Source organism: Xenopus laevis, chromosome 5L, assembly GCF_017654675.1.
Source record: "Xenopus laevis strain J_2021 chromosome 5L, Xenopus_laevis_v10.1, whole genome shotgun sequence".
Lineage (NCBI taxonomy): Eukaryota > Metazoa > Chordata > Amphibia > Anura > Pipidae > Xenopus > Xenopus laevis.
In genome coordinates this window covers 42,058,191-42,086,082 of record NC_054379.1, presented here as the reverse complement: position 1 = coordinate 42,086,082, position 27,892 = coordinate 42,058,191, and the positions used below count along the sequence as shown (strand labels likewise).

Genomic DNA, 27,892 nt, shown 5'->3' with positions numbered 1-27,892 from the left:
GTTTTCTGCTGATAGGAGCACCGGCCTGGGGTTTCAGGTTAGTCAATACAATCACTTGGGGGTGCCTAACATTTGGCACCCCCCAAGTGCAAGAAGACTTTCCTTCTCCTTTAAGGTATGAAGATCCATTATCCGGAAATCCCAAGGCCTCAAGCATTCTGGATGACAGGCCCCATACCTGTATAAAACTGTTCCATTTGATTTACACAGTAAAGTGATACTGACATGTTGCTATCAATGACATAATATCACTTACACCCCCTCCCCCGCAGCTTTATGAGTTATTTTAAACAATTCTCTAACCTACACTATACAATAAAATGGTAATAACCAGCTGTTCCTCAGAGGAGTAGTGGCTACAGTATAATTGTATACAGACTCTTTACACTTATAACAAAAGACATAAATGTAGCATGCTTCAAATCATATATCAACAGCTCAAATCATATCCATATTTGTATGCAATGCATGTGTATAATAACATGAATAACACAAAGAATATATCTTCATTTAAGATTAGTACAATAGATGCACCGAATGCACTATTTTGGATTCAACCAAACCCCTGAATCGTTCACGACAGATTTTGGGCGAATACCGAACCGAATCTGAATCCTAATTTGCATATGCAAATTAGGGGTGGGAAGGGAAAAACATTTTGAAAAAAATTCATGATTTCCCTCCCCCCCTAATTTGCTTATGCAAATTAGGATGTGGATTCAGTTCAGCCGGGCAGAAGGATTCGACCGAATCCTGCTGAAAAATCCTGGCCGAATCCCGAACCCTGGATTTGGTGCATCCCTTTTTTCTACTGATGTGTTCACAATGTACATGCTTTCAGTTATACCCCCTACATATCTTTAGTTCTCAGTCCACAGCAATTGCTACTAACGACTGTGCTCTATATACTCCAGTACCCCTAACGTTTATTGTTAGGTTTCCACCGTATCCATACACAGAACAGCGGGTATATTAAGCTATTTTTAACTTACATCATGAACAACCATTAGGAAGTGTCACAAATACTTGTTGTGATTGGCTGGTTTTGGAGGTCACACAGACTATAACAATGATGGAAAGGTAGAATAACTACTGTATATTCATTAATAAAATGTATTCTTATGACCCTATACATTATTTCATACAGCAGAAGCATTTTATGTTTTCCTATTCCCACATATTTTTTCTGTTCCCATAGATAATGTTTGTGTGCTGCTGTTCTATGATACAAAGTTGAAAGCGAGTTTACCTCTGTGTTCAGTGTGAGCCCCATTTCATTGCAACTTCTTGTCTTTAGCTTTACTAAAGTAAAATCAATAGTTTATTTGCTGTACTATACAGTGCATTCCCTATTCTTCAGAAGATGGTTTGTCAGATTCTTTCGCTCTGTTAAGCACTCGTATGGTGAACTCATCCTTATCGAAAAGCTTGTGACTCTTGTGAAAGAATAACTTACTAATTTTTTAAAACAAATAACAAGGAGATAACGTTTTTGTGATTTAAAGGAGAAGGCAGGCCGCAGTTTCATTACAAATCTTGTTTATCAGGCTTATGTTTAGCTAACAAATAATACAGCCTGCCTGCTGAGCTATATTACATTACTATAGCTTTCTTATGATGGCCTGTAGTAGCAGACTGCAAGTACAACACACTATAAAGGACGCAATTAGTGCACACACACCATCACATACTCCATACAAGTGATAGAGACCAATGGCTAGCTCAGAGGGTGTCATTTACTAGACTGCGTTGCACCATATTATAAATAAAAAGTGGAACTGTCTAACCCAGTGATCCCAAACCAGTGGCTCATGAGCAACATGTCATTTACCAACTCCTTGGATGTTGCTCCAAGTGGCCTCAAAGCAGGGGCTTATTGATGAATTCCTGGCCTGGGGGAAAGATTTTCTTCCATGAAAACCAGATGTTCTGCCAAACAGAGCCTCCTGTAGGCTGCCAGTCTACATAGGGGCTGTCAAATAGCCAATCACAGCCCGTATTTGGTATAGCTTTTTCATGCTTGTGTTGCTTTCCGACTCTTTTTACATTTAAATGTGTCTCACGGGCGAAAATAGGTTGGAGAACCCTGGTCTAACCTATGGCCCTCCGGCTATTTTTGAACTCCTAGAAACCCAAGCTCCCATGAACTTTTGGTAACCAGCCTTTTGGAAATCACAAAAATTGTTGCTATTACCAACTCCCTCTATATGCTATGCCATTACCATGGTCCCATCTGGGGTTATTATCTCCACTTTTGCAGCAGGCACCATCTCTCCCTACTATTTCTGCTATTCCATACACACAGTCCCTTCCAGGGGTGTTATCTCTAGTACAACTAAAAGCAGTCCTGCAGTTAAGAGACTAATATGTTGTGCCCTAATGAACTTTCACACACACTTTGCTCCTCTGTTGGAGTGTGGGTTTCTGGACCTTCTGGTTAGACCCAACTGCATATAGCTCTCCTGTATCTATATGAATGGTACTTCTACGAAGACATCTACAGGGTTTTCCCTTCTAGAATTCTAGGGGCTGGAGGCAGTTGAACTCCTCTGATACTGCTTCTGGGGATCTTTTTAGCATTTAATTTTAAGCCAGTTCAGTTTGCGATTAAAAAAGATCTTCATGATTCAAAATTAGAGCTGCCCAAACTGATGAAGCAAATGCCATACTTTTATAATTATGTTTTATATTGAACTAGCAACCAAGCTATCAGTAGTCAATGAAAACAAGTTCATAACGTTTTCTTTTAAAGTTTTCGAAACAAATAAATAACTTGAAGTAAAAAAAAAATGGCAAGAAATGGGAATTATAATTCAGTCTCAATGCCAGTTCATTTCGTCAGTCGGCTGTCCCACGTCGCACACTGTTATTCAGCAAGTCCATGCTGCAGTTCCGCAGGGTCATATTGATTCTGAAAGGTTTGGGCTTAATACTCAGTCCATAGTCACCCTTCTGATTCAGATCATCCGCAGGGTTGGCTGTGAATATACACTGATGCAACAAGATTGAGGTGAACATAAATAACTGTATCTTTGACAGCTCCTCGCCAATGCATCTCCGTTTGCCAATTGAGAAGATCATGATGTTGCTTACCAGGTCTTTATTAAGGACTCCATTGTCATCTAGGAACCGTGAAGGGTTAAATTCTCCTGGTTTGGACCATTTCTGTGGGTCGTGATTGACGGACCACTGATTGACAAATACCACAGTGTCTTTTGGAATCTGGTAACCCATGATATTGGTATTCTTTGTGGTGGCATGGGGAATGGTGATGGGAACAAAGCTGCTAAAACGCATTAATTCGTAAAGGAATGCCATTACGTAGGGTAGGCTTGGTTGGTCTTCTATACATGGCAAGCGATCTTTACCAATAACCCTGTCCAGTTCATCTTGCAGCTTAGTTTGAATTTCTGGGTATCTGGCAAGGGAAAAATGAGATTGTTAATTAGGAAATTACTCCAGAAGGCACAGTCATATCATTAATATAAACCAAGGATGTTCTTTTTGACTAGCATATAATGTAATACTATAAGGTCCATCATAGGGCATGTCATTGAAGAAAACGCAATTACTGTGTTTTTTCTGCTGACTCATGTACCCTCGTATTTATCCTTTTGCTCTCTTACTAGTTTCTCATTTGCAGGCGCCACTACGGTATTGCTCGTTTTTAATTTGTCTCTTTTTATACTGTTTTCCTCCATCACCTATACATTCTATTTTTTACCCCTTTTCTCTTGTTTCTTCTCATTTAACCCAATTCATTTTCTCTTCTATTTCTTTACAGGTCCCTTTTCATTTTTTTACTAGTAACCTTGCATTTTGGTTCCCCCTCCATATTTTTGTGCACTGACTTCACGTTCCCCTAACTTGATATGTGTGCTCTACGATTTTTTTACTGTTTCCAGGCTGTGGGGAAAGGGGCAAAAGGGAATTAAAGCAAAGAAATAAACATGCACAACATGTCATCTTTTACATATTTGCTAATCTCCCATAGACTCAATTTTGATTAAATAATTCATGTTTTAAAATGATTTCCTTTTTTGCTGTAATAATAAAACAGTACCTTGTACTTGATCCTAACTAAGATATATCAATGAATCCTTATTGGAGGTAAAACAAGCCCATTGGGTTTAATTAATGCTTCAATGTATTTTATAGTAGACTTAAGTTATGAATATCCAAATTACGGAAAGATCCATTATCCAGAAACCCCCAGATTCCAGGCATTCTGGATAACAGGTCCAATGCATTTACTGTTTGTTGATAGACAGCCTTTCTAAGAAATGCAGCTTGGGGTAATGGGAGGAATAAGTATGATGACTGTTGCAATTGTTTTCCCTTGTAGAACGAGTTTAGTACTAATACACATTTCATGCCGTTCTGCTAATATTTATATTCTAAACCTGCAGGAAACGAAATAGGTCAGAACTGGCTGCTCACGAGAACAATTACAGGCATGCCTACGCTTATGTACTGTTTGATATAGGTGCAGTAACTCCTAAAAAGCAAAGTGGTAGAAAAATAGTAAGAAGAAGAAGAAAAGCAAACAGAGAAGGTACTGTTTAGGAACAGGAAAAGCACATTACTGTTCTTCAGGGTTAGGCATACATATAGCAGGAACTTAGCAGGAGCCCACCAGATTCACAACTTTTGAGAATGAGTTACAGAGGGTATCTGCTTATTTAGGGTACATACAGTACAATCTTTTTATGACACTGTGCTCTGGTTTCAATGTGCACACTTACGGTTAAAGTCCCCCATACACAGGCCGATAAAAGCTGCCGACAGACCAAGGTGGCAGCTTATCGTCCCATGTGTAGGGCCCACCAACGGCTTTACCGATAGATATCTGGCCGAAATTCGGACAGGTGTCGATCGGGCAGGGTAAAAAATCCCGTCAGATTGCAGCCGCATCTGTTCATTGATGCAGCCTGCAATCTGACCGCCCGTATAGCCTCCATTCTGATCCAATCATTGGCCCTAGGGCCCACGATCGGATCAGCCCGATATCGCCCACCTCAATGTGGGCATATTGGGGAGGGATCCGCTCATTTGGCGACATCGCCAAATGAGCCGTTCTTACTTTGTATGGCCACTTTTAGTCACAGGAAGATCTCAAATTGACAAGAAAAGTTTTACCTTTTTAAATACATCTAACATCACACTGCTTTCAGTCTGCCGTATGGAGCCTGCTCTTTTTTTACCTGACCCTGGCCTGAACCATATACTCTAGTTATGGTCTGCTGTGATCTCAGTCTCTCAGGTATCTTTTTCTATGAAAGGTGTTCCACAAGTGTTCACTGTATACGGCTTTGAAAGAAAGAAACAGAGAGAAAGGATGACGTATCTGTTTCTCAAGGTGTGTGTCTGAATCTTTTTGAATGGCATCATGTCAATAAAGGCTTGCCGAGAAAAAAAAAGCAGCTCAGCCTCTGGAACTACAAATGCCATTTCCACTCTTAAGTCAACATTATGTAGAAATCGACATGTTCTCGTGTCAAAGCACACTTCCTCTGAGGGTGTGAAACAAACAGGCTGCACGATTGGTACACCCACTGTCTCAGCTTCTCAGCGTGTCACGCAATCTCAGCAGAGAAATCAGTGCCAATCCAGCAGAGCCTTTCTCCCTCTTTCCAGCACAAAAGTCAGTGCCAATCCAGCAGAGCCTTTCTCCCTCTTTCCAGCACAAAAGTCAGTGCCAGTCTAGCAGAACCATTCCTCCTCTTCCCAGCATATAAATCAGTGCCAACCCGGCAGAACCTTCTGCACACCTTCTTTCTGTGGTTTTTTTACTGTTACTGTTCCTGCAAATGTTTTTAGGGTTCACCTCCATTAGTCAAGACTTTCTACACACTATTTTTCATCTGTAATTGTTTGCACTTCCCTTCTCAGACTGCTTTGTTCTAGCATGCCACCTATACAAACCATGTTCATTTTCCAGCTGATAAAAATGATAAAAACCAGCTGGTGCTAGTAGTAGCATTAGAAGCATCGCATTCTGCAGCTTGTGCAGAATTTTTTTATGAATTGCATGCTAAACTTGACTCCTGTGTAGTGTACCATTTCACTATACTGGCATCATGCCACCAGAAGCACCAATGGAATCTGTTTGGTTGCCCCCCCTAAATGCACTAAAAAATACTCTCTGTGATTTATGTTTTCTGCAGTATGTGGGACTGCAGCCCAACACTGTACTTTCATAACTCACTTTTAACTCATAAAACCTAAACTATGTTGCCTATTATCTTTCCATGCTTTCAGTGGCTTCTATTCTTTTAATGACTGAAACGGGCAGCAGTAATCAAAATTGCAGTGAATCATTTTGCAATAAAAAGTGATGCACGAATACCCTCAGACCCAAACTGGCATTGTGCTGACAGTTGCAGGTTTAGACAATTCTCCCCACTGCAGTTTATTGGAAACTGATATGTTACAGCCTTTTCCTCTACTAGTCTACCTAACCAATGACATCTCTCCCTTGTGCCACACCTCTAAATTATGGTCTCTTTAGAAACAATAAGTCACAGCGTACATGTACAAAGGTTGGGCTCTGATATGGAAGCATATTCATGATAACAAGGCACATGTTTTTCGTTTTGCTTAGCTTATTATTCTTTAGAATGATATAAATCGACATATTTTAGTTTACTTAAAATTATTATGCAGAATATACTTTTATTTTCTCTTATAAATTTGTTTGCTGTTATTATAATAACAATAATAATAATAATAATAATAATAATAATAATAATAAGTATAAGACAATTAGTGGTGCAGAGCTAGGGTACAGTAGGAACAACAATCTCACATAAACTACTCCATGTTTATTTTTCTGGGGTTTTTTTCCCTGGAGCATAAAGCTTTTTTTTACCCTCACAAAAAAGAACAGGTATAGAATCTCTTATACAGAAACAAGTTATCAAGAAAGCTCCAAATTACGCTTCTAAAAAGTATTTCCTTTTTCTCTGTAATAATAACATAGTACTTTGTACTTGATCCAAGCTAAGATGTAATTATTCCTCATCGGAAACAAAACCAGCCTATTGGGTTTTTTTAAAATGTTTAAATGGTTTTCTAGTAGACTTAGGGCTCTTACTCACTGGCGTTCTGACCTGCGCTCCCCTGCGTTCCGTTTTTTGGCGTTCAGCCGCAGGGGAGCGCAGGAATAGACGCAAGTCATTATTTCAAATGGGGCTGTACTCACTCAGGCGCGTGTAGGCGCCGAACGCAGGAAAAATGCAGCATGTTGCGTCTGAACCTGCGTTCGGCGCCTACACGCGCCTGAGTGAGTACAGCCCCATTTGAAATAATGACTTGCGTCTATTCCTGCGCTCCCCTGCGGCTGAACGCCAAAAAACGGAACGCAGGGGAGCGCAGGTCAAAACGCCAGTGAGTAAGAGCCCGGGACATATTTGTATGTATGTATGTATATTTTTATTTCTAAAGCGCTCCTCGAGGACAAAGCACTGTACAGCAAAACAATAAATTAGTAGTAACAAACAAGGGGTCATTGGAATAAAAAGTAACAATAAGTGCATTATTAGAAATACAATTCACATAAATATAAAATATAATTACAATACAGATGAAGTGCTCAGTGTCAAGGAAACAAAAGGCTAGAGGATCCTACCCCATAGGGTTTACAGTCTAAATGGGAGGGTAACACACAGACACAATTTTTATTTGATAAAAAATATTTATCAAGGGTTGAATTTCGAATTTGAAAAACTTCGAAATTCTGATTCAAAAAGACCGACCGAAATTAAGTCAAAGTTTTTTTTTGGTAAGTAAATACATTCACTTGGGGGTGCCTAAAATTTGGCACCCCCAAGTGTGAAACGACTTTCCTTCTCCTTAAATATTCATTGTTATGGCTGGCGACTGCAGTCACTTATCTGCAACTACCCATGTTAAATTGCATGCAAGCTGCACTTAAAGGGGGCGTGTCACCTTATTAAACAATTCCAGATCCTATTTTATCAAATAGGTCTATATTTGTTTAATCGTACGAATCGAAGTAATATCGCATTTGACCGAATTTGAATCAAAGTTTTTCCCAAAAAAAACTTAGATTTCTCAAAGTCCACCAATTGATTCCAAATAGGTTCTAGGAGGTCCCCCATAGGCTAAAACAGCAATTCAGCAGGTTTTCAATGGTGAATGGTCAAAGTCGAATTTTTACAGGGACAGTACATGATAAATTTCGATATTCAAATTTTCACATTTTTTTCAAATTCAAATCGAATTTGGACTATTCCCTAGTCGAAGTACACAAAAAATAGCTCAAAATTCTAATCTTTTCAATTCGAAAATTCACCTCGACCTTTGATAAATCTGCCCCTAAAAGTATGAAGATCCAAATTACAGAAAGATCCATTATCCGGAAAACTCCATGTGGATATGCTTTATGCCTAAAGCATAGAGGAGGGACAGGCAATATAAGACTGACAGCTGAGTGTTTTAAATTAATTTATAACAGGTATGGATGTTTGAATAACAAAAAGAATTTGGTTTACTTGTTTAATTTTAAACAGATTTTTATTGTACAGATGTTTATGTCTGGGTGACAAGTCCCCTTTAAAAAAAGTTTGCTTGGGAATAATGTTGTAAATAGTTTGTTAAAGGAAAAGGGGTAGAATTCAAACAGAAATTAACCAAATATGAGTGCTTTTGTGCCTATTTGTTGCACATATATGGTTGAAAAGATGCAAAATATACACTAAAATACAGCTGATTGGCATTTGCCACTGGAGCAAATAACCTAAGCAATGAGTGACCATTTAAGTGGCAGCAGATACAGGAATGGGATTCGTTATCCGGAAACCCTCTATACCCAAAGCTCCAAATTAGATAGACTCCACTTTATCCAAATAATCCAAATTTTTAAAAATTATTAATTTTTTGCTCGATAATAATAAAACAGTACCTTGTACTTGATCCAAACTAAGATATAATTAATCCTTATAGGAAGCAAAACTTGCCTATTGGCTTTATTTAATATTTCCATGATTTTCTAGTAGACTTAAGGTATGAAGAACAAAATTACAGAAATTATCTGGAAAACCCCAGGTATAGAGCATTCTGGATAACAGGTCCCATACCCGTATAGACAGCTACTGTATATAGAAATAACGATATGTAAAATAAGTGAATAAAAGCTCAAACCAGAGAGATCCACCTGTCACCTCTCTATATGTTATTAGAGAATATTAGCAGCTGGGGAAGGCACAGCATCACTTGCAGGTGTGTCTGCCATTCCCCTGGAATTCTGGGGGAAGATGCTGCTATATGAGAAAATATGAGAATAAACATCATGTGCAATTTTTGCGAGCGCTACAACTGTGTTGCTGCTGTGTTTGCACACATGATATTGATTTCCTTGGATCAGAATTATAACAGACAAATGCTGTTATAATTCCCCTAGGAATTCATAAATGTGTTTACAAGTTATACTGGAGCTAGAAAAAAAATGGAATTTACATGTTTTGCTGTTTTGTAAGTGAAAATATCAGTGCACATTTGGTTCAGAGGGTGAGAATTCATTTGTAAATTGGTAAATTGATGCTTAGATAATTTACTGTCTTCTTCCCAAGGCAGCATTATTATGAATGAAAGCCAATTTGTGGTGAGCTTTGCATTATAAGATCCAGCCCTTGGCTTCTATCCCAGAATTAACATTAAACTATTCTAAAGCAACAGCGTTCTGTCAGCATGCTACACGTGCAGATCCGGAGCAGTATGTTCTGTGCTACATTGAGACAAGGAGGAGCTGCTAGTGCTGCCCCCTACACGACTACTTGCAACAACCAAATACTATTTTTTTCATGTGATCGTTCTTTGTCATTTCATAGGGGTTCCTCTCTGTATAATCCATCGGTCTTAAGTGTTGTACTATTTTTCCTAAGGAAATTAGAAACCACAAAGAAGGGGCTTCTTATAGAGTGGGCATGGGGGTAGGTTTGCACATTTTCCATGCTCATCATAAATGCATAATGAACATGACAAGAACATGCACTTTGCCTTTAGCATGGTACCTTTTGTCTTCTAAAAAAACATTTATTGGGTGGTAAAGCTGCATGGCCAGTAGCCCAGTGCCAACCATTCTGAAGTGAGTCAGGGCTGGAAGGTCAGACTACTGTCCTACTGGAAACACTTTCCCCCCAGGGCAGGGATAGAACTGCTGATAGTTGTTAATATTCCTTCAACTGACAACCAAGTGTTTCATGCTCTAGGCCAGTGATCACCAACCAGCGGCTGACAAGCAACATGTTGCTCACCAACCCCTTCGCTGTTGCTCTCAGTGGCCTCTAAACAGGTGCTTATTTTTCAATTTCTGGCTTGGGGCAAGTTTTAGTTACATAACAAACAGGTGTACAGCCAAACAGAGCCTCCTAAATTTTTCCAGTCCACACAGGGGCTACCAGATAGCCAATCACAGCCCTTATTTGGCACCCCCTGGAACTTTTCATACTTTTTTAATGCTTGTGTTGCTCCCCAACTCTTTTTACATTTGTGGCTCATGGGTAAAAAAAGGTTGGGGACCCCTGCTCTAGACAAATCTACACCCTTGTGAGAGAAGTCAGTGCAAGTGTTTCCCAGTAGGGCTATAAATGCTAGTTATCATACTCGGCAGTCCAATCCCTATTTCTTTTTAGGATATACAGTACGTGGATTCCAAACACCAATAACTCCCATGTGCCTATGCACAATCACAAGTGTAGAGGAAAACAATTGGGCAATCATATAAAAGAGTCTGTTTTCATACTTTGAGCTGAATTCAATTTTGTGCTTCACATTTCACTGTAAAGTCCTTTGTACCATATACAGTACCTCAATATTTTGCAAATATTGGCTATGTATTGATGCCATCTCTATCTGTCAACAGAGTATTAACTTAAAACACCCAAAACACAGAGTTATACAATTTTCAGGGGGGGATGCAACAAAACTTGTGACTTCCATAATCACATCAAGTCGCAAATGGTCACAGTTCCATTTTGTTATTTAGAAAAAAGTTGCTTCCAAATTACGTTTTTGTTCATTTTTAATGAGGTTGGTTTTTAATTAAGTATTATTTTAATAAAGTGGCCCCTAAAGATCTGCATCGCCCCCAATTTTGCTTCTCATAGACTGGCTGAAAGTATGACATATTTCTAAAACTGCTTTTTATAGGGATAAAGGGAGGATCAAAGGTCAAAACTTGGTTCATTCCATTTTTCTGCTCTACATTTTTTTTTTTGGCAGCTCATACCTTCTAAATCCATACAAACCAACGGGAACATTATTATTACTTTGAATAGAAAGCTTTATCTCACTCTACTGACTCAAGATTTTTCAAGAATTCTTGAGTTGAGTTACCAATGAAGTCAAACCCAAACCCTAATCCTAGCAATGCTCTCATGATTGAGAAAACTGAAACAGCAATGATAAATCAGACCAACAAATCTGAGAACTGAGTAATATATGGAGAGAATTTCAGCTACAAAAATCAAAATACATTTTTAATTTTATAAAAAATCTTACCACAAAGCTAGAATAAAATTGTAGTCTCACAGGTACAATTCACATATACTGTGTATAGTATAGTAAAGTGTCTAATCATATAATAAATGGGATAAAATTCTGATCTGGCATTTTCCTATTTATAACGGTGAATACACCAAAACCATAATTTTTATATTTGGGTCATAAACTGAATTCATTACATCTTGATAGTCAGGATGGCCTCACAAAGAGCAAACTGTTAGCCATCTGGGCATTTATAACCATGGCCTCTAGCCAATTCATTCATGTTCAAACTCGTTTTTTTTTTTTTTTGCGATTTAACTGGATGACATTTTTTTGCAATAACAATTTTTTCTCTCAATCGCTAACATATTTCCAAAAATCGAAAATCGGAAACACTTAATGGCAGTAAGTTGCAAGGAAAGAAAAGATCAGGGGTGCTTCGCCAATGAGGCAAGTTCAGGCTGTCGCCTCAGGCGGCAGCTCCCCACTAGGTACCAGGGGTAGCAAAAATGCTGCTCCTGGTACTTTAAGAGCGAATTTCTGGGGGAGGGGGGGGGCAGCAGCACCTGCCAGTGGCGGAACTACCGGGGGAGCAGGGGGTGCGAGCGAGCCAAGGCCCGCACCCCCTCAGGGCCCCCCGGCAGTCCGTGCGCCGCTTTGCAGCGCATATTCCCGGCCAGTTCCGGGTGTACGGAGGGGGGCGGGGGGGCCCGGCTGCGTGTCCTGCGCCAGGGCCCGTCCCCCCTCTAGTTACGTTTCTGGCACCTACTGCTGCCTCAGGCCGCGGAGGGGCCAGGATCGCCCCTGGAAAAGATCACAATGGAAAGGCATTTTCAGAACCTGTAAAAAAAGCTTGGAAAAAAATAGCTGGAATGTTTGTAGTATTTATTTTCCAAATGTTTTTCAAGATCTTTTTGATCGATGACGTTTGAAAACTTGAAATGGAAAAACTGGAATCTGGAAATTCACACATTTTTTGGTGCAATTTTCCCAAATTGCAGAAACTCGAAAATTTCAATATTAATAAATGAATTTTCCCGAATTGCAGAAACTCAAAAATTAAAAATTTTAACAAATGTTTCCCAAGCAATATGCCTTTACTTTTCTTAGAAAAAGGAAATGTTTGAACAAGTAAAGGAATGTATATTTCTGACTGATGTGCTTTTCCAGAAGTAATGCTGCTGGTTGGTGGTTGTCAGCGATACTGACTGATTTTATGAATGGATTAGATGTTCAATAGCAGTTTGTTTGTCGGATTCAATACTTTTACACAGCTGGAAATAACTTATAGAACTGCAAGAAGGAACAACTGATTCTGTGATGCCTTTTTCCTAGAGGTATAACACCTGAAGGTGATCTCCTGGCTAAAACCTGCAACTTCATCCATCTGACAGTACACTAAAATAAACTGTGAGCTGTTGATACCAGAGGCAAGGCATTATGCGATAGGTTAATACAGGCTAACCCTGTTATAAAGCATGTAAAGGAACCTTATCATATCTCAAAGGAAACAGGTTGCTACAAGTCTAATAGCTGTAATGTTTCCAACTCATTACTCGCTGGCATCACAGTATTCCAAACCAAACATCCCGAGTCTATAAAGTCTCTTTACATTATTTCATGTATATTGTATAACAAACAAAAATGACATACATCTTTGTTGCTTTCACCCACAGCTAAACTATACTGTATGTTTCCATGCATGGCCTCTGTCTACCCACAGCCTGCCTATGTCTCTGTCTCTGAGCAATAATAAGTATTATTTCTTTGCCATTTTTCAAGAAGTTTCCCACCTATGTTGTGCCACTAGCAGCTACAGGTGTTATCTAGAATGCTGTAGACCTGGGGTTTTCTGGATAATAGATCTTTCTGTAATTTGGATCTTCATACCTTAGGTCTACTAGAAAACAATGTAAACATTAAATAAACCCAATAGGCTGGTTTGGCCTCCAATAAGGATTAAATATATATTAGTTTGGATTAAGTACAAGGTACTGTTTTATTATTACAGAAAGAAAGTAAAACATTTTGAAAAATTTGGATTATTTGGATAACATGAAGTCTATGGGAGATGGCTTTTCCTTAATTCAGAGCTTTGGGGATAGCGGGTTTCCGGATAACAAATCCCATACCTGTATCTGTTGCTGCTAAAATGGTCACTGGTTGCTAGGTTATTTGTAAAAATTTGGATTATTTGGATAAAATGGAGTCTACTGGAGATGGCCATACCATATTTCTGAAGCCTCATTTTGTAAATGTTTTGCCTGACAGTGGACTGGTGGAGTCCAAACTCTTTAGAAATCCCTTTTAACCATCTCCAGAGATCCTCAGAAATCTCCTTTGCTCAAGCTATGACACATTTTTTAAAAAACCTATGTTGCTAGGATCGGACTTGGATAGTGGAAACCCAGATTTTTGTTAAATAAGGCAGCCTCCACCCCACCGCACATTCATACCTGATTATCATCACAATGATAGAAATACCTGACTCAAATTTACAATTAAAATAAACTGATTATGCTAGAGGTTTGAATACTTTAGCCACAAACGAATATGAAACTTTGGATCATTTTTCTCAAATGAACAAGTCTACAGTTTTTGACTCATTTCTGTGTTTGAGTTCTCATTATTTGGTTTTAGCGTAAGAAACAGTCCACGTTTTATGCAGACACTACATGTATACATTTTATAAACAGGTATTAAACCTGTTATCCAGAATGCTCAGGACCAGGAGTTTTCCAGGTAAGGGATATTTCCATTATTTGTATCTCCATACCTTAAGTCTAAGAAAATCATTTGGACATTAAATAAACCCAATATGATTGTTTTGCCTCCAATCAGGATGAATTCCATCTTCGTTTGGATCAAGTAAGAGGTATCGTTTTAGTATAAAAGAGGAAAAAGTAAAATCAATTTGAACAATCTTGGATCTTACTGGACCCCATACGTGTATTTATTTGTCAATATTTACAATATTGGTAGACAGGGACAGTTGTAATGTCAGCAGTTCCTATATTTACACAAATGTTCTTTAATGATCTCATGCAGGTTGTGGCTCCAGTGAGGATAGTATGGGAAGGTTGTGTGGGTAAAGAGAAATACTCGGGAGCAGACACTGCCCATGTCATGATAAACAAGGTCTAATGCAACCTCTACAATGGTCCTTCTCACAATGGCATTTTAATGCTATGCATATCAAATGATATTTATACTCTTTGCTCTGGAACAATGTTAACAGCTGTTGTTCTTGGAAAACTTTGCTGCCCATTAACTTGCGGTTCAGAAGTTCTGCTGCAGCCGGTGTCGATTGTTAAAATACAATGCTAATTGCCAGCTATTTTTTCCAAGGCTTCCTGCATCATCAAGAATTTTAGTTCCTCAAGTTACCATCAGTATTCTGCCTCCCTGACTCAATTGGCACTGCTTTCATCTGCACAAAGAGTCCTAAATTCAGGCAGTAATTTAGCAGCACTTTTGCTTTTGTTTTTTATGAAGCAATATCTGGGTCCTTCTGCTCCCCATCAGGCAAGGCAATAACCTGGTCCTGGTGGGGCTCTGAAAGGGCCAACTGCACTAGCCATGGGGGACCCCAACGATTTTGTTGTAAGAGGACCCCTAATTTCTGAGGGTGGCTAAAGTTATTGGTTACCTGAAACATAACATTAAAAGGAGACATGGCTCTCTTTTCATGGTTATAGGATTTGCAGGATCATGTTTCTATTCCCACTGATACATAGGGACCTAAAATATTTTATTTGAGTTAACCAAGAAATCTAGGGTGCCTTTCTGGCCAACTATGTTGAGTTCTATATTCTCCCTTTTATGAATTTGCCCCATGTTGCTCTTGTTTTCAAGCAGGAGAAGATGTCATACTTTCCCTTTTAATAACCCCTATAATAGCCACTTAAGGTGTGCAATAAATGAAGATACTTTTAGCTTTTACCTTTAGACTCGTCTTTTGTTCAGGATTTGGATTGGCTGGTAGGGCTTGTATGCAAGCTGATGAATCAAAGAATAAAAACTCCAAATTCAATGTTGTTCAACCCAAACACTTAAACCAACTAATTTCGTGTGAACGTGAGCTTTGGGGAGAACGTTTTTTTGCTGCCCTGAATATTCTTGGAACTGGGGGATCAATTACCTGTGCACAAAGTTTGTTTCCTATATCTATAAGTTTGTTACTAGCAAAGTTGGTGCTTTGACCAAAACTATACCACTGACAAAAAGAAACATTTGGTCACTCTCCACAAAAAAACACTTGTGGGTACTGTGGTTTCACTGCAACAGTCGTAAGTGGGCTCCCTTTTTTTCTTCTACAACCCTGAGCTTGGACCTCCAAGTGCTCCACTTTAACTAATGCCACTACTTGGCATTGTTTTGAGCAACAAGGGCTAAACTCAAAGGTGTTATTAGGAGCTATCATTACAACAATGCTGTGCTGCTGCACTTATTATAATAACTACTGGTCTGGGATAATTTGCCATAATTATGATTCCTTACCTGATCAGGTAGAATATGACCCATTGAAGAGCTGTGGATAGAGTGTCCTGACTGGCACCAAATATATCAGTGACTGTGGATGGTACATGCTCAGCCTTCAGCAAGTGAAAGGGGTGTTGCCCATTTTTTCCTTTGTCTTCTCCTCTATCAGCATCATCTGCCTTGGACTTACCCTCTTGGTCCTTGGCAATAAGGATGTGGATGAATGCGTCCATCATGTCCCTAGTGACTGTCTTAGTCACTGTGCTTCTATGCAACAAAAACTTAGTATAGACAAAGTCGTAGAACTCATAGTTGACCTGCTTGAAACTCTTAAAGACACTTCTGACCGGGTTGGGGAAGCACTGGAGCCAGGGCATCACATCCACCAGGCTGCCAGCCCCCACACTCCTTGAGAACATGTCATTCCTGCTCAGTAGAGACTGGAACTCAAGGTCACCATGTTGGTAACGCTTTCCAAAACACACTGCACTCATCACATTGGCCACAGCCACCACAGTGTGTCTGTGGGGGTAAAAGTACTTGCCCCCTTTCCCCAACTCACTGAAGAGAGCAATGAGATCCCGTGCTTCGTTCAGCACATTCTCTGCCAAACAGCGCTTGGTCTGAGGGTTCCCAGTGGAGAAAGCTCGCACTGTAGATTGTGCCAATTTGCGGTGAGCTTTCCATCTATCATTATAGTGCCCGAAAGCTAGACTGCGTCCCCCTGACACGAATTTGTAGGAGGTAAAGTTTGGGCGCCCAGCAAAATCTGCTCCCTTGTGCAGCAAGGCATGGCGGATGACCAAGTCTCCATTCAGCACCACCACCTTCTGGCTTCCCAGCTTAATCTGAAACACATTGCCAAAGCACTTGGCTAAATCTATGAAGGCAAGGTGAGGGTGGTTGCCTATCTGCAAGGCATTGCCAATTAGTGGCCAAGGAAAGGGACCAGGGGGCTGAGAGGATCCACTCCATCTTGGAATTACCCATTCATGGATCCACTTCAAGATGTGAACAGCAGTCAAGGCAAAGAGGAACGAGAGCAGAAACTTGAGTAGAGAGGACTGGCCAAGGTCTTCATATATCTTCAAAAGCATGATGAGCTTCTAAAGTCAAAAAGAAAAGTGTTAATAGCTCAAATCAATTAATGTTTTACAAATTGCATTAGCCAAACCAATGTAACCCGTTGCCCATCACATCATATCTCACCAGCGTCTTGAGATATAGACTATACCGGCTCTAGTTGCATGGTTAGAGCAGTAAGCTCTGCTACAGACACACCCTTTAAGGCCAATGCAGTGCTGCCATAAAGGTAAAAAGAATGAAATAACTCCCAGACTGCACTTGCTCCTAGCACATAATGTGGTATGGGCATCATGGGCATCCACAAATCCTAATCCTGGATTCGGTTCAGGATTCGGACAGGATTCAGCCTTTTTCAGCAGGATTCGGGCAATTCCTACTAGTAAGGACCCATGGGATGTTTTGTCGCCCATGATCAATCTGGGTTAAAGCAGGCAACAAAATGTCCCTTGTTTCCTCTTGTTTTCTCTGAAAATATTATTGCTCAGCTTTTGAAACATTGTATTCTGCCAGTACACTCAGTTTTCGTTCACCTTTAAATTAACTGAGACAAATTGTTTATTCTGAGACAATTTGTCATTTAGTGTTTTATAAACACTAAATTATTTGCACCATAATAAAAGCCAATTCCAAAAGTGCTAATATTTATTAAAGTGTGTATTATGATATAAGGTTGCCGCACACATACCAACTGCAATGCCTCCATACACTAAGGGGATTATTTATCAAGGTCAAGTATTTCTAACATAAAAATCCGATCAACTCCGATTGCCCGAATGGACCTTATTTATCATTAAAAATGTCCAAAAAAATTGTGTCGGGCAAAAATCCAATTTGTAAATGTAAGAATTTTCCGCAAATACTATGAATTTTTCAGAGTTTTCGAACTTTTCGGTCGAAAATCCCCAAAATTATTGGATATCAGTACCGACAGAAAAGCAGACACTGGGACCTTCCCCATTGACTTATACAGGACCTCGAGAGCTTTGAGATGCTGGATTTTCAGAGTCTGACTTTTAAGACCATCAGGCTTTCATAAATTCCAAAAAAAATTTTGTTTTTTTGTTCTAGTTCGAAAACTACGAATTGTTAGAATTTCTGATATTCGGAGTATGATAAAAAAAAAATCCTTAGAGTGGCCATTAAATGGGCTGTTCACCTTTAAACTTTGAGTATGATTTATTGTAGAGAGTAATATTCTGAGACAATTTGCAATTGGTTTTCGAGTTATTTCGCTTTTTGTTCAGCAACTCTCCAGTTTTCAATTTCAGCAATCTGATTGCTAGGGTCCAAATTACCCTAGCAACTATGTACTGATTTGAATAAGACACTGGAATATGAATAGGAGAGACTTGAATAGAAAGATTTGTAATAAAAAGCACCAATAACAATACATTTGTAGCCTTATGGAGCATTTGTTTTTTAGATGGGGGCAGTGACCCGCAGTTGAAAGCTAGTCACAAGTAGAGGGCAAATAATTCAAAAACTATAAAAAAAAAAAATGATGGCCAATTGAAAAGTTGATTAGAATTAGCCATTCTATACATACAAAAAGTTAACTTAAAGTGACCCACCCCTTTAAAACTGCTTATGGCTGAATGGCTGAACTAAGCAAGAACACTAGCAGGGACACAATGATTCCAGGGCTGGGAAATCGAAAGGTACAGTATGTTTGGAAAATGCACTTCAATCTGCACTTCTGCACAGCTTCCATTTAAGTCAGTTCAGGGTCGGACTGGCGCAGTCGGGGCCCACCGGGTTGTGAACCTCGGGGGCCCCGTGCGCATGCGCAAAAACTAGTGCGCATGCGCGAACGTCAGCCCCAATGCGCATGCGCGAACGTCAGCCCCAACGCGTGCATGCGCAACAGCGCCGAAAAACTTTTACTGCCGTTCGGGGGCCAATCTAGGACCGGGACTGGGCCGGCGGGGGCCCAAGTGGGCCGGGGCCCACCGGGTTTTTTCCCGGTTTCCCGCCGGCCCAGTCCGACACTGAGTCAGTTAGAACTACAGCCCCTGTTGCAAATCCGCTATGTCTGATACAGTAAAGCCTCAATTTTACATCCCCGGATATTACATTTTACTGCATTTTACATCGATTTCCCTGATTTTCCATTTTCCATATTTTACACAATTGTTTTCTGGTCCCCTGAAAAATTTAAAAATGGAGTTCTACTGTATTCGTTTTTAAGTTAGCCTATGCATAGCCAGCAGTTTAGCAATGCATTATACAGTGGAACCTCAAATTCACATCCCCTGATTTTAAGTTTTCCCTCATTTTACATTGTTGTTTTGTGGTCCCACCTATACATTATGCATAATACTTTTCCCTGATTTAACATTTTCCTGGATTTTACACCATTTTTTTTCTGGTCCCGTGAAAAACGTAAAATGGGTGTCCTACTGTATTCTAATTTTCTGGGGATGCCCACGATGGACATATTATAGGCTGTCACTAACCTGCTGCTGGGCTTAGATGCCCTTAGATGTGAGGGTTTCAGACAGTGCAGCAGGTGCTGATTGGGTGCTGATGATGTGCTGATGGGGTGCTGATGGGGTGCTGATGGGGTGCTGATGAGGTGCTGATGGGGTGCTGATGAGGTGCTGATGAGGTGATGATGGGCTGCTGTGGGCACTAGAATCCTTTCAGTCACGCTGAGGCACAGAAGAACCACATGAGGGACTGGGATATCTGTAGAACAGGTGAATATGTCCCTCTCAAGGTTCAGGTGATGCTTCCAATGAGCTGATCCCTCAGATGAAGCCAGGCTACTTTCAGCTCACAGGGACTTGTACTCTCAGTGGGCAGAATATTTACTGGAGGTGGGGGTGCCACTGGGCTTGTTAGCTCAGATGAGAGGGCTGCTGGGATGACTGATGTTGGATGAGTGCTCCTACTCCAGCCTTCAGTGTTAGGATGGCTTCTATCTACTGTGTCTCAACTTAGCACTGCACATTCCCTGCTCAGAGACACTTGGAATATGAGTTGAGTAGTGGGAATTGTGCTTTATATGAGCTCCCACTTGGTAACAGCAGTCCCTCCCCTGCACTCACTCGTCACCGCCCCCTTCTTCCCTATTGGCCCGTGGCCTCTCTGGGACACACTCAGTGTCACATCACTCGCTGCTCCTGCTCTGCTCTGCGCTCGCTCCGCTCTTCTCTTTCCGCAGCAACTTGTAAGTGACACGAGCTGCAAATCTGCTCTCTGTTCTATTGTCTCTATTGCCTTTGGACAGGTAGCTCTGCCTGGCCGGGAGTGAGTCGCAGCTTGTGCGCAAGGGGTTAATGGATCTTGCTGGGGGGGGTCGGGGCAGGACATGGACATGGGACTGTCAGTACTTACTGAATTATTCCAGGTAGGAGATGGTGGGTTGGGGGAGGTATTAGCAAGTCACTGGCTGTTAGACTGTTAGAGTGTAAACTTTTCTGTCCCTGTGCGTCTCCACTCACTGACTGCGCGCAAGCGACAGTCGCATACACAATGCCCTGCTTTCATTCTGCCGCTCCATCACATTCATGCAATCCATTCATCGACATATACACTGTAATATACAGACAAACAGTTACACATAAGCACAGCCTGCAGTAGACTCACACAATAAATGCAGCGCACAGACAGGCGCACGATGACGCCAGGAGATTTCATTATAACGCCCAGCCTGGCAAATTCCCAGTAGAACGAAAACACAAAATGCTAAAATGATTAGGAACCCTTAGGAGTCCCTGTGTGTGTGGTACTGGGCTCAGAGTCCTGCTGCTGCCATAAATAAATATATATAATGGGGGTGTGGGAGGTTCTGTATTATAGGCACACACTTTGGTGACATTAAATAGCACACTTAGGACTGTACCAGGTGATACATAAGGGCAAATTCACTAAAGCAGCTAACGCTAGCGCAAATTCGCCAGCGTGATGTCATTTCGTTACTTCGCCGATTTACTAACGGGTGCTGGCGTTAATTCGCTAGCGAAGTGGACCTATTCTCGCGCTACTTCGCAACCTTGCGCCAGGCGAAATTTGCACTATGGCGAAGGGACGTAACTACGCTAATTAACTAACTTGCGCATTTTACTGAACGTTACCTCTTGCGCCAACCTTTACTTCGCCAGGTCAGACCAGGCGAAGTTCAATACAATAGATAGGGCGTCTTTTACTTTTTTAAGGGTGATAGTATGAAAAATAGCGTACATTTTTTTGGGGGTACCCTCCTTCCCCCTACATTTCCTAACATATGGCAACTCAATGATACAGTGGGCACATGTGTAGGGCAATAGAACACCTTTATTTTATTTTTTTAAAGGTTTCCTGGGCTTGTAAAGTGTTATGTAATTGCTGTAGCATATACGTACATTATATTTTAACTTCGCGCTGTATGCAAATTAGGCATCGTTAACGTAATGCCTGATGAAGTAATGGTAGCGCAACTTCGCTACCGTTCGCCTCCCTGAGCGCAACTTCGCATTTTAGTGAATTTGCGTAGCACTGGCAAAACTACGCCTGGTGAAGTGCGACAAAGCTGTCGCTGGCACAACTTCGGATCTTAGTGAATTTGCCCCATAGACCTTCAGATCTTAGTGAATTTGCCCCATAGACTGATATACAATATAGATTTGGTCCCAATCTCTCACTGAAATTCTGGCCATTATAGGCCCGGGCCTAGGGCGGCAAAAAATAGGGGTGGCATGCCGCCCAGCCGCATTATGGGGACATGTCCCCATTCAATTACACCAGCTGCGCCGGCTTTTTTTCGCCGGCGCGCTGGGATGGGGAAGTGTAGGCGGGCGCTAGGACCGCGCAGCCCCTGGTCGGACCGCGCGGCCGGCAATGAAATCCGGCGCTGTCTGCTTGGCACTATACTATGTTCTTATGCAAATAAAACTTGCTTCCAAGCCTGGAATTCAAAAATAAGCACCTGCTTTCAGAACACTGAGAGCAACATCCAAGGGGTTGGAGAGCAACATGTTGCTGGTTGGGGATCACTGTGTTAAAAGATCCGATCGTCATTGTGAGACCACGATTATCTCGAAACGATCGTACGATCCTACAATTTGTCCATCAACAAAAAAGACCATTTCAGGAAAACAAAGGGTAGCTGTCTGCTTGTCCATGCAAACATAGATAGATTGCACTGGGACCGATAAAGATTTTTTAACCTGGCCGTTCAATTTTCGGACAGATGTCGGACGAAAAATCATAAACTGTACGGTCATTCGAATCCCACTAACCGCACAATAATTTGACAGATTGGTCGGACTTCGCCAGAAATGGGGAGCTTAAGAGTGGGATCCGAGATGTACTACTGATAGACACAGGCAGCGCTATTCTGATGCGCTATTCGGCTGCTCCAGTGCAGACAGACAGATGGCGGATACAACAGATAGATTGGGGCAATCAGGCTTCTGTACAAGGGAACACTCAGTGCCAAGTGCCCAGCTGTGTTACACCCCCATATAACATGACAGAAGCAGCAGCAGCACTCAGCTCAGCACTACTGGTTAGCACTAATGTGCAATGTGCGCGCAGCAGCCCCAGCCGTCACTTTAGTGATGTGGGTTCTTGTATTAATCTTGTAGCGAACCGTGCGAGTGTGTGTTGGTATAAATTGATATTTTCATCAGGTGGCTGTTTGTAGCGCGGCTCCCCACCCCCCATAATCAGCCCGTGTGTCCAGTTGCTATTTATGATCACTGTGTGTGATATCGTGAATTTTACTTCTCTTCTTCATCATCTACAGTTTCTTATATATATATATATATATATATATATATATATATATATATATATATATATACAGTGGTGTGAAAAACTATTTGCCCCCTTCCTGATTTCTTATTCTTTTGCATGTTTGTCACACAAAATGTTTCTGATCATCAAACACATTTAACTATTAGTCAAAGATAACACAAGTAAACACAAAATGCAGTTTTTAAATTAGGGTTTTTATTATTTAGGGAGAAAAGAAATCCAAACCTGTGTGAAAAAGTAATTGCCCCCTGAACCTAATAACTGGTTGGGCCACCCTTAGAAGCAATAACTGCAATCAAGCGTTTGCGATAACTTGCAACGAGTCTTTTACAGCGCTCTGGAGGAATTTTGGCCCACTCATCTTTGCAGAATTGTTGTAATTCAGCTTTATTTGAGGGTTTTCTAGCATGAACCGCCTTTTTAAGGTCATGCCACAACATCTCAATAGGATTCAGGTCAGGACTTTGACTAGGCCACTCCAAAGTCTTCATTTTGTTTTTCTTCAGCCATTCAGAGGTGGATTTGCTGGTGTGTTTTGGGTCATTGTCCTGCTGCAGCACTCAAGATCGATTCAGCTTGAGTTGACGAACAGATGGCCGGACATTCTCCTTCAGGATTTTTTGGTAGACATTAGAATTCATGGTTCAATCTATCACAGCAAGTCTTCCAGGTCCTGAAGCAGCAAAAAAAACCCCAGACCATCACACTACCACCACCATATTTTACTGTTTGTATGATGTTCTTTTTCTGAAATGCTGTGTTACTTTTACGCCAGATGTAACGGGACGCGCACCTTCCAAAAAGTTCAACTTTTGTCTCGTCGGTCCACAAGGTATTTTCCCAAAAGTCTTGGCAATCATTGAGATGTTTTTTAGCAAAATTGAGACGAGCCTTAATGTTCTTTTTGCTTAAAAGTGGTTTGCGCCTTGGAAATCTGCCATGCAGGCCGTTTTTGCCCAGTCTCTTTCTTATGGTGGAGTCGTGAACACTGACCTTAATTGAGGCAAGTGAGGCCTGCAGTTCTTTAGATGTTGTCCTGGGGTCTTTTGTGGCCTCTCGGATGAGTTGTCTCTGCGCTCTTGGGGTAATTTTGGTCGGCTGGCCACTCCTGGGAAGGTTCACCACTGTTCCATGTTTTTGCCATTTGTGGATAATGGCTCTCACTGTGGTTCGCTGGAGTCCCAAAGCTTTAGAAATGGCTTTATAAACTTTGAAATTGAACTCAGGTGTGATAAACCACAGTTAAGTTATTTTTTAACAAGGGGGGCAATCACTTTTTCACACAGGCCCATGTAGATTTGGAGTTTTTTTTCTCCCTTAATAACGTAAACCTTCATTTAAAAACTGCATTTTGTGTTCAATTATGTTATCTTTGACTAATAGTTAACGGGTTTTTGATGAGCAGAAACATTTAAGTGTGACAAACATGTAAAAGAATAAGAAATCAGGAAGGGGGCAAATAGTTTTTCACACCACTGTATATATATATATATATATATATATATATATATATTGTATATAAATCCACATGTGATGATTTGCTGTGTAAATAAAGTCATTCTGTCGTACTACCCAGTAAATAAAAAAGTCGGGCAGATCTCAATCGGGCAAGTTAAAAAATCCCACTGGATCACAGCCGCATCTGTGCGTCTATGCGGCCCCGCAATCCGACCGCCCATTTCGGATCCATTATGAGGGCCCAATGATCGAATCAGCCCGATATAAACCACTTCAATGTGGGCATATCGGGGAGAGATCTGCTCGTTTGGCGACATCGCCAAACATGCGGATCTCTACATCTATGGCCGCCTCTAGAACTGCCATAGATCCCCACCAACGACTGCCTTTAGATCTCTATTTAAATATATATACATTTGAACCTTGAAAGACCCCTAAGTGGGAAGACACATTGTTACATTTACAGCAGCCATAGACGCACAGATAGTCACAGGAGACATTGTTTCATCTGATTTTCCTACCATCTGTGGGCTCAAATAATCGTCCCGACAATTTTCGTTCCATGCTGATTGGAGATGTACAAAACTATTGTATTTCCAGCGCATCCCCAGTGTTTGTGAACCAATGTGGGTGTTGTTGGGCAGCATGCCACCCCTAAAATCCTGCTGCCCTAGGCCCGGGCCTTGGTGGCCTTTCCACAAATCCGGGCCGGGCTGGAAGTTACAGTATTGTCGTAAGACTGGGAGTTACAACAGTATAGCTGGACTGGGAGTTGCAGCAGTATCGCTGGACTGGGAGATACAACAATATTGCTGGGCTGGGTGTTGCAGCAGTATCGTTGGACTAGGAGTTACATAAGTATTGCTGAGCTGAGAGTTAAAGAAGTTTTGATGGGCTGGGACTTACAGAAGTCTTTCTGAGTTGGGAGTTAAAGGAGTGTTGCTGGGCTGGTAGGTAAAGGAGTATTGTTGAGCTGGGAGTTAATAAGTATTATTGGGTTGGGAGGAGGCTAAGCAAAGGGTTCAACGAGGAGCAATGGGCTCCGATGGGTCGGAAATATTAAACCTTCCTGATCGATATCGTGGCCAGATATTGATCGGAAAGACCAGTCGGAAGCCCCCATACACGGGCAGATAAGCTTCCGAATTGGTCTTAAGGACCAATATTGGCAGCTTTATCTGCCAGTGTATGGCTACCTTTAAACAAAAATACCTTGAAATCACAATGTTCTCCTTATGAAATAGTAGCTGGTTGGGGGGTGCCTTAATAGGATTATTAGGACTTGGAATGAGTATATGCTATTCAGTCACAATAGGAGATGTGAGCCTACCTGGTTTATGGTTCCTAGGATAATGAAAAAATATATTCCCCCACCCCCCCCATGGTTTGATTAATGGATCTTGGGTGAGAATCCGCTGCACTGCTGCTTGACTTCTGCTGCACTGATGCAAGCAGACATGGAGGATTACAGCACCGAAATGCAAGATTTGTCATGCCTGCAGAAGAGAAGGGAAGCAGTGGGGCAGTCTATTTCCCACCTGCGGAGAATCCATGCAGCGTGGCCCTAGCCTAAAGCTGGCCATAGACGTGCAGATTTACCTTCATATTGGTGCCATCTCCCGACCTGCCACTAACCATTCAGATCAAATAAAGTAGTAAATGGACAGATCAGTAGGGATGTAGCGAACGTCGGAAAAAAAGTTCGCGAACATATTCGCGAACTTGCGCAAAAATGCGAGCGGTTCGCGAACGGTTCGCGAACCCCATAGACTTCAATGGGAAGGCGAACTTTAACATCTAGAAAAGACATTTCTGGCCAGAAAAATGATTTTAAAGTTGTTTAAAGGGTGCAACGACCTGGACAGTGGCATGCCAGAGGGGGATCAAGGGCAAAAATGTATCTGAAAAATCTGCCTGTGTGTGCTTGGAAGAGATAGTGTAGGGGGAGAGCTGTTAGTGATTTCAGGGACAGATGATAGTAAGTTTGCTGGCTAGTAATCTGCTTGATACTGCTCTGTATTGGAGGGACAGAAGTCTGCAGGGATTTGAGGGACATTTTAGCTTAGGTAGCTTTGCTGGCTAGTAATCTACTGTTCTCTTTAAACAACTGCCATACGTTGACCTTGTAGGCATTGTTTGCCCAGTTTTTTTGGACGCAGCCACTGAAGCACAGTTGCCAGAAAAAATATGCCATATAAATGCTGAAAATAGTCATTTTTCGCCATACGTTGACCTTGTAGACATTGTTTGCCCAGTTTTTTTGGACGCAGCCACTGAAGCACAGTTGCCAGAAAAAATATGCCATATAAATGCTGAAAATAGTAATTTTTCGCCATACGTTGACCTTGTAGACATTGTTTGCCCAGTTTTTTTGGTTGCAGCCACTGAAGCACAGTTGCCAGAAAAAATATGCCACATAAATGCTGAAAATAGTCATTTTTTGCCATATACGTTGAGTCAACGTATGGCAAAAAATGACTATTTTCAGCATTTATATGGCATATTTTTTCTGGCCTCTGTGCTTCAGTGGCTGTGGCCAAAAAAACTGGGCAAACAATGCCTACAAGGTCAACGTATACACTACTACAGCGGTGGATACGGATTACGTAAAATATATGAATGCTGCTTGAAAAAAAGTAACTCAAGTGGTTTTTCTAGAGACGATAATATTATCAATATTTAGACAAAATGTGAACAAGGTCACACAGCTCGATGGCGGGTTGAAGAAAACAGTGTGCAATAATGCCTACAAGGTCAACGTATACACTACTACAGCGGTGGATACGGATTACGTAAAATATATTATGGCTGCTTGAAAAAAGTGACTCCGGTGTTTTTTCTGGAGACGGTAATATTATGGATATTTAGACAGAATGTGAACAAGGTCACACAGCTCGATGGCGGGTTGAAGAAAACAGTGTGCAAATAATGCCTACAAGGCCAACGTATACACTACTACAGCGGTGGATACGGATTACGTAAAATATATTATGGCTGCTTGAAAAAAGTGACTCCGGTGTTTTTTCTGGAGACGGTAATATTATGGATATTTAGACAGAATGTGAACAAGGTCACACAGCTCGATGGCGGGTTGAAGAAAACAGTGTGCAAATAATGCCTACAGGGCAAATAATGCCTAAAAGGTCAACTTATACACTACTACAGCGGTAGTAAAATAAAAAAAAGTAAAATAAAAAAAAATGAATATTAAAAAAAAAAAATTAAAGTTGGTGCTGCTGAACTACTAGGAGCAGCAGATTAGCACACCAGTCCCACTCCCCAACACTGCTAGACTAATAGCACTGGGCTCTTATAGTAGTAGTAGTAGTAGTAGTAAAACAACAAAAAAATAAATAAAAGCAGTCCTTACAAGGATTACTGTTATTGCAGCAGTCAGCAGATGAGATCAGAAGCAGGACAGCTGCCCACTGCAGCTACATACAGAGCACTGCAGTAGAAGGTAGATTACTAGCCAGCAAAGCTACCTAAGCTTAAATGTCCCTCAAACCCCTGCAGACTTCTGTCCCTCCAATAACAGAGCAGTATCAAAACGATTACTAGCCAGCAAACTTTCAACTGTCCCTGAAATCACTAACAGGCAGCAGCTCTCTCCCTA

At 41.1% G+C, this 27,892-nt stretch overlaps 1 protein-coding gene across 1 annotated transcript; it reads right to left on the bottom strand.

The window, feature by feature from the left end:
- Window positions 1-350: 350 nt before the first annotated feature.
- cyp1b1.L (cytochrome P450 family 1 subfamily B member 1 L homeolog) lies at window positions 351-20,154 on the bottom strand. The gene is made up of 3 exons (XM_018262944.2): window positions 19,533-20,154; window positions 16,009-17,096; window positions 351-3,418 (listed from the first exon to the last, which is right to left on the bottom strand). The coding sequence occupies exons 2-3, from the start codon at window positions 17,085-17,087 to the stop codon at window positions 2,839-2,841; spliced, it is 1,659 nt and encodes a 552-aa protein (XP_018118433.1). The 5' UTR covers window positions 17,088-17,096; window positions 19,533-20,154; the 3' UTR covers window positions 351-2,838.
- Window positions 20,155-27,892: the final 7,738 nt, after the last annotated feature.

Excerpts from the sequence above, each read along its gene's own strand:
- cyp1b1.L (XM_018262944.2), bottom strand. The coding sequence starts at position 17,087 with ATGCTTTTGAAGATATATGAAGACCTTGGCCAGTCCTCTCTACTCAAG. Across the intron at positions 3,419-16,008 it reads GTCATATTCTACCTGATCAG|ATACCCAGAAATTCAAACTA; the intron begins GTAAGGAATCAT and ends TTCCCTTGCCAG.